Source organism: Mercenaria mercenaria, chromosome 4, assembly GCF_021730395.1.
Source record: "Mercenaria mercenaria strain notata chromosome 4, MADL_Memer_1, whole genome shotgun sequence".
NCBI lineage: Eukaryota > Metazoa > Mollusca > Bivalvia > Venerida > Veneridae > Mercenaria > Mercenaria mercenaria.
In genome coordinates this window covers 40,174,841-40,182,709 of record NC_069364.1, presented here as the reverse complement: position 1 = coordinate 40,182,709, position 7,869 = coordinate 40,174,841, and the positions used below count along the sequence as shown (strand labels likewise).

The following is a 7,869-nucleotide window of genomic DNA, read 5'->3' as shown; positions in this document are numbered from 1 at the left end:
ACACAGTTGTGTGCATAAAAAAAACAAGGATAATTTTCAAACAGGGAATGCCCAAGTCACGGGACAGTGTAAATAAATGTAATTCCCGCCAGGTGAATCTCTAACACACGTAATGGAAACAAAAAGCATGACAGTCATGTAAAACACAAAAATGCTCCTGTATAATTATATAAAAAGCAAACCTTAAGGACCAAAAAAACGTATGTACTCAATGCCTTTACAGAAGACAGAGCATATTATGGACTAGACTGCATCTTTTATGCTACAAGAAGAGGTTTTTATGGAAGGAACAAGACGCAGATATGATATGTCAATCTGCGCAGATATACATATAGGTCCCTGGCAAAGCATTTCAAAAATGAAATTCCAGAGAAAAAAGTAGTTTTTTTATGCAAGAATAGCCATATTGTAATGATTCAGCATTTATTTCCAGCCTGGATTTTGTGATGAAATATTCAAAGAAACATTTTTCAAAAGGGCGGATATCCTGAAAAAATGCTCGTATATCCTTAAGCCGAATTATGTTAATTTTAATTAGAAATTGTTATTACTACCTCCCTTTGTGCAACAAACATAGATTGTAAATAGAATTAGGAAGCTTCACAGGATCTTAAAACAGGAAAAGATGTAAGGTCACAGGTCATCCGAGACGACAAAAATTAAAATGTTGGAACCACCAAACTCTTATCATTTAAACACTTTCAATTATTAGATAATGACAACAGATAAGCCATGATCAACTTCTAAATAATGTCTGGACATTTAAAGCAAACAACCTGAGTGATGTCAATTAATACGGGGTCTGATCACTGACAACAGTTTTATAAAAAAAATCTCTTTTCGATAAGTAGAATCAACAATTTGTCATATGAACAGACTATTATGAAAAGGAACTTGCAGGAGTTGTAGTTAATGATACTTAAACTGAAACTGTTAAAATGATCTGTAATAGATCCATATTTGGACACTTTTTCCACATAGGTAAAAGTGCCATAGTGAGCACCTGCATTAAGCAGTCACTTGTTATAAGCAGTCAGGCAGCTAACTTTCCGAACCGACATTTGTTCTGATTTCTGTCTGACTTAAGCAACCACCTGTTTAAGCAGCCACATAGTGTCGCTCCCTTTGTTGGCTAATTAATAGTCTTATACAGGCTCATAATCATTTTGCCACAAATCTGATTTTAAACAATCTGCCTATAAGATAAAATGGCAAACTACTCTCACCTCTTTTTATAAGATTTCTCTTCTATTTGTCATAGATTTTCAGAAAGAGATACGTTACTTGGTAGTTTTAAGCTCTTTTATTCGACACCGAGACAAACATATTGTGTTACAATGCAAAACACGTTGGCAGATAACATGAAAACTGTATTGTTTTTAAAAAATATATATAAAGAAGTATTTTGACCATAATAACCGAGGACAAGTATATCTAAATATGGAAAACACAAAATTACATATAGCTATTATGAGTTAAACGGCAGAGTGAATATTGTTATAGTAGATCATTTCTTTATACAGTACGTGCATTAAATATAATTTAGATTACTAATTTATTATGAAATGTAATATTACCTATCTTTTCTATCTTTATATAGATCTAGTTAATACCAGCAAGGGGAGATTAGGCAGTTTATATAAATCGATCACAAATATGTTTACATACATGTCGTAGTGGTAGAACATTAAATAAAATGAATCGAGTGCACCAAAGTTTAAACGAATTTATATAAAATGAAAACAATAAACACATTTCTGCGAAGCAACAATTACAAGGTTTGTTTTTGATTTATCAAAGCAACTAATGCAAACATTATTTTAAAGATGTTGAAAACTAACAAAACATTGAAATTTGTATGAAATGTTTTCGTAAAAGATGCGTTAGATAATCTGTATCAAAAGACGTTTGTGTAACCAAAGACGCTTTCTTGTCCTAACTGCACTGTGGAAATGTATATCTTTCTCAGTTTCTGTAAATGCTGTTTCTAGTGTTTCTAGATATGGTTACTAAATTATAAAACTACAAGTGAAATACTGTTAAACGACGAGCAGCATCGCATAGGCTGGCATTAGCTGCTGTTGTAAATAAATAGTGTTCATCTGTTCAGGTGTTTCGTCATATCGTCAGGTACGCTTGCCGCGGCTTGGACTACTGAGATGCCAAGTTACTACAGACCCTACCATTCCTGATCACCATGAAATATCTCTCGCACGTCCTACTTTGTATTAAGATTTGTTCTAGATAGTAACCTTTACTAATCTACGTATACATCCACTGTATACATAAAATAGTTCGGCTGTACATACGGATTCAAGAGATTTATAACCTAAACCAGTTGTGATAAAGTTTTATAAGCGTATGAGAGAAATTTAAACTTAAGACGTATCCATATTTGATATATATGTGATCGAATAAAGATGATGTACATTACCACTCCCCGGGTATTTGTTTTTTCGCATGTAGCAATTGTCCAATCAAGTATGCACAATATCCAGGGCAGTGTTCGTGATCATAATTACATCTGTATTTCTTTAATTGCACTGAAGTAAATTGATTTGCAATAGACATTTGAAATATTGATGAGATGGAATCAAATAAGCTTTTACCAGTGACAGTCTTGGACGAAAATGGCTAAATATTGGTCGAGAGCATTGTAACAACATTCATTATTCATTGCCTTAGTAAGACAGTAAAATGAGTTTACTAACGACCAAGAATGACCAAGATTCTTCAGACATTGATGAACAGCAGATATTGTCTTGTGTAACGATGGAATATTTTGAGGATGATCTTTTCGATTGCATAGTAATGAATAAAGGATGTAAAATTTTGGATTATTTAAAGAAAGGTCTTGATATAAACCATGCTTTCCGAAGTACAGATAGGCCAGATAGGCTGGGCAAAACGTTGTTAGAAATAGCAGTTTTGTACGGCGTGACTGATGTCGTCAAAATTTTGATAAAACGGAAATGTGACGTCAATTTGACATATGTTGTAAACATTAAGGACTTTTCTTATCAACTGGAAGAATTTAAGAAAAGAGATAAACTCAAACTGACGTGCATGTATAGATGTATTGTTCAGGCTGATATCCACCTAATTAAGATGTTAGTAAATGCAGGATTTGACGTGAATGCCTTTGACGAGCGTGGTTGCACATCCATATGGCACGCTGCTGATCTCAATAATTATGACATGTTAAAATCGATGTTACTATCTAAGGAAGCCGACGTGAACAAGGCTGACAACACTCGTTTAACACCGCTTCATATATCAGCAATGAAAGGTAACGTGAAAATGACGTCACTTCTTATACAGCGTGGTGCTGACGTGGACAAAGTCCAATTAAGAGGATCAACCGCACTGATTCTTGCTTGCCGAGCAGCAGATTATGACACTGTGCGAATACTGCTGCTAAATGGTGCCGACCCCAATCACGTGGGCTATAACGGTCACAATGTAATATCAACGGCTTTACAATCAACGAAGGACATAAGAATACCAGAAATGCTGATATCTTGCGGGGCTCTTATAGATTTAGAACTTATTGACTTGTGTAGAAAGGAGGGCAAGAAATTTCTTCTGTTGAAAGAGCACCCTGAGTTCTTTGAGCTTTTGAAGGAATGTGCATTTACTCCACGGACAATGAAAACATTGTGCTGTCTGAATATTCGAAGACTGCTGGTCCAGTCACGTGTCAAAATGCATTTGATTAAAAAAGTGGAGAAACTACCATTACCGCGTCTCATAAAGGATTACCTTCTATTCGGTCATGTCTAGTCATACTTTCCTACCACGTGATTTGTTGTTGTAGATATCTTTAGCTAGTATATGTTCGAATAATGTGTTTAAAACATGTTTTTAACATTTTCCGTCCATATATTACACCACTTGTTTACAAAACGTTGATATTTGTTCTTGGTGTCATGCTTAATCTCGAATGCTCACCATAGGTATAAGAACTACATGACTATGAAAATTTGTATAAAATACGTCATCTGTTTATGCTCATACCTTAATGTCTCTAAGATTGTTTAATTTTTTCATGACAACTTATTGTTTCATACTGAACTATTATTATGAACAGTCAGTTCCTGACAGCAAAACACGAATTGACTTTCTTTCAAGTTTAATTCAATACAATTCTTATGTCAACGTTTTGATGGAATAAACTTCAACATTCTACAGGCTTTTTCTCTATGTCAGTTATGTACAGTCACTGATGTTCCAATGATTTCATGTATGTTTTTGAAATAAAATATCAGATGAGTATCATGTCAGTGTCTTCAAAGAACAACAACTGGCATATAAGAGTGTGCTATTATCACCCTTTTTAGCATTAGCGTTTGTTAGTTGCCCTTGAAACAGAATGGTAAACTTTTGATTTTATTATATTTTATTCTTTCTTCTATACATAATGTATTTTTACAATGGATACACAGCACCTATAATATGATACTGAAATGCAAATACGAAAACAGCCGTCTAAAGCTGATCAAATTGGAGCACAGTGTCAGAATATAATCATGCACTTAATTAGCGAATGTTTTAACGAAAATTTACCACCTTTAAAAACTGCACAACATACTTTTTGGAGACCAGCATACTTTCAGAAAATATGTTGTTAATAGTATACTGTACATTTGTATACCAAAATTTCAATGTAAATCAAATACACCATCATCATATTTCAAGAATACATGCGAATGAATAGAATTTACAAACGAGCAAAAATCGTTACATATTTTGGAAGAAACATGAGGAAAATGGTAAAAGAAAACGATACCGGCCCTGTAGTGTCATATCTATAAAGAATATTTCTTTCTTGATATTTAACCATACTCGACTGAAAAATCGGTATCATTCTACATTTTTTTCTCATAAGTTGCATTGCTCATTATGTGTATTTTGTAACTTTAAGAAAATAGGACGGGTTTTTATTGAATATAATTGTAAAAACACTGTGCGACTTGCAATTTTCATATGCCATTCATAGCAAACAGTTCTAAGAGTTGGACAGATATAAAATATACTTTTTTTGTAATCTTTAAGACATTTTCAAAGAAAACACAAAACAAGTGATACATTAGAAGATAGTGTACAGGTGCGTTCCAATACTTTTGTATTACTGTATATCAGGAAATGGACTTGTTATAATTCTGTAACATATAGTGCCCTCCAAAAGTCTGGAAAAATAATCCCTTTTCATAGACAACATGCCCTTTTATGATAAATAAAATCTATAAGAAGATCCCATAGAACGCAACCAAGTATTGTGTCTGTTCTTGAAACGTTAAGAAATTTGCAACACCCTACAACATACCACGCAACCAAGCAAAATATTCAAGTCTGTTCGTGAGTTCAATACAGAGTAAGCACTGTAGTCCGCCGCTTTATTTCACAGAACATTCTACAAAAATACTAAATAAATATCACTTTACAATGTTGTAGCTTGGCTCTCTCAAAGGAGAAAGTTAGGAGGAAGCATGTTTCTTTTTGTCAACTTTGGCATGTTGTTGTAGCAAGTTGTCCTATCTAAACCCATTGAAGCCGTTAATGGTAACTCTGTCTGGTTAATCTTATCCCTGCTAAATTACGTGTATGTTTGCTCACTGGTCTTGGGTTCACTGATTAAACTAACGCGATATATAATTTTCCGTTAAAGTTTGCGGGTAAGCATAGAGCCGGTCAGAATAGGGTGTATCGAAGGCAACTATTGTCTGAACTGTTTCCAAGTCCATACTCCTTTCATGGAATTTATTCAATGGCTGTGTATTGAGATGACAAACCATCATTTATGTCTATTGAATTACAACCAGATAAAGAGAATTTTGCCTCGTGTCAGGTAATTTATTTTGGGTATACATTCGGTATAATATTTATGTGCAAAAACTGTCATTTCATATGCTTAATTTCCTTTGTCGCGGAGGCACTTCTGTCACGGTTGGTAGTACAAGAGCTGTGGCCATTCTTTCTTTTAAGTACCTGTGCTGTTCATTCGTTCTGCTCACTTTAAGTTTACTCGATATGTTCGGGAAAGTAGTTTTTTGTGTTGCTTCAGTACCTAATTTCGGTTCAGTTACACGTGTCAGTTCCGATTTGGAAACATCACTTTCATTATTTTCTTGTTTGTATTTTGATACTTTGTCTAGATTAGAATCTGATATGCTGAAAATCTTTGATTTCATCAAATTTGACTTTCGCCTTTTTCTCAAATGACTCTTTTCAGGTTTCTTTTGTTTTTTATTATGTTTATGTGACTGAGTTACAATGCAGCCACCATCTAGTCTAGGTAAATTCATGGATTGTATAGTCCTTTTCATATGAATAGCACCTGTGGTTTCAAAATTGAAATTGTCATGAGTGAGTTCTCTTTTCAGCTGTTTCATGTGCAACATGCACCCATCTGTGTATTCCTTCAGCTTGTGAACTTCCATGTTTTCATCGTAATATTCTAGTTGACCTTTTTCATCTTCCAAACGCAATAAATCCGAGGTTATTTGAAGGCGATCACGTGAAAGCAGTCTAAGTTGGTTGTACCAAAGCTTGTCAATTTTCTGTAATTTCAGGTCGAGAACTTTTTGGTGCCGTTCATTCTGAATGAATGCATCTGTAGGGTCGTACTGTTTTTGTTTGTGCCAAGCCATTCTGATGATTTTTTCTCTGTTTGGAATAGAAAGAAGACATAGTCAAACTAAAGTCTTAATTGCTTTTTTGCCACCTGTGGACGAGTGGTTATGATTGCTGAAAACCGAACAGAATCAAGTTCTTCCCCACCACCCTTCATGTAAGAAAATATTGCTAGACTAGGCATGCCAGTTAAACTAAATCAAGTGTACAAATCTACAAACAAAAACTATGAAGTATACAAATTTGTTTCCAGTACCCCCAACCCCATCCTCGCATAGGAAATATGCCTGACTAGAAATGTCAATGTGACTCTCTACAAAATATTCTGAAGTATACAAATCTGCTTCCAGATCCCTAAATCCCATTCTCGCGTAAAAAATAATACCTGTCTATTAATCCCAATTTAACTAAAACTCCAACTCAGATATTATGAAGTTTACAAATCTGTGTCCAGCTCCAACAAACCCTTAACGCTCATGTAAAAAAATGATGTCAGACTATGAATTAATGCCAGTGTGACTAAAACTCCGGCAAAAATATATAGTATACAAATCTGCCTCCAGCTCCCTCTACCCCATCCTCTAGTAGGAAATAATGCCTGGATAGGAATGTCAATGTGACTAAAACTCCCAACAAAAATATAAAGTATACAAATCTGTTTCTAGCTCCCTCAACCCTATCCTCGCGAAGGAAAAAATACCTGACTACTAATGCCAATTTGACTAAAATTCCAACTACAAATATTATAAACTTTACAAATCTGTGTCCAGCTCGCGCAAACACTACCGTCATGTATGAAATAATGTCAGACTAGGAATGTCAATGAGACTAAAACTCCAACAAAAAATAAAAAGTATACAAATCTGTTTGCAGCACCCGTATGACACTGGTCAATCCAATTGCTCGTCAGATAAGCTTATGAGCGTTTTCAAATTAAATGTCCATTTTACCTCAATTTAATAAATTTTGAGAGAATATGTCCAACATTTCACTTACTGAACAAATTACGGATTTCGTTTAATTCTTCATTAATTGGTAAAAAAACTGCATTGTATCGTTCAGCGTCAATATTTTTGTGAAGCAATTTCAATGGCAAGTAAATGACAAATATAGGATTATCCTCTGAATCAGCCTGCCAATGATCAACAACAAATAGCTACACTCCTTCAACTTCAGGGTATTACAGGATTAAAATTTTGATCTTATGAATACAAAAAAAGATTAAATTATTAAATT

General features: G+C 34.3%; 2 protein-coding genes across 2 annotated transcripts; one reads left to right on the top strand and one right to left on the bottom strand.

Moving 5' to 3' along the window:
- The first annotated feature begins 1,816 nt into the window (after nt 1-1,816).
- LOC128556316 (uncharacterized) lies at nt 1,817-4,516 on the top strand. Its single transcript, XM_053540977.1, has one exon. It carries the CDS (start codon nt 2,698-2,700, stop codon nt 3,781-3,783), a length of 1,086 nt encoding a protein of 361 aa, XP_053396952.1. The 5' UTR covers nt 1,817-2,697; the 3' UTR covers nt 3,784-4,516.
- LOC128556317 (uncharacterized) lies at nt 4,462-6,660 on the bottom strand. Its single transcript, XM_053540978.1, has one exon. The coding sequence runs from the start codon at nt 6,648-6,650 to the stop codon at nt 5,904-5,906; it is 747 nt and encodes a 248-aa protein (XP_053396953.1). The 5' UTR covers nt 6,651-6,660; the 3' UTR covers nt 4,462-5,903.
- Between the last annotated feature and the right edge of the window lie 1,209 nt (nt 6,661-7,869).

What these genes read in the sequence shown, in the direction of transcription:
- LOC128556316 (XM_053540977.1), top strand. Translation starts at nt 2,698, where the DNA reads ATGAGTTTACTAACGACCAAGAATGACCAAGATTCTTCAGACATTGAT.
- LOC128556317 (XM_053540978.1), bottom strand. Translation starts at nt 6,650, where the DNA reads ATGGCTTGGCACAAACAAAAACAGTACGACCCTACAGATGCATTCATT.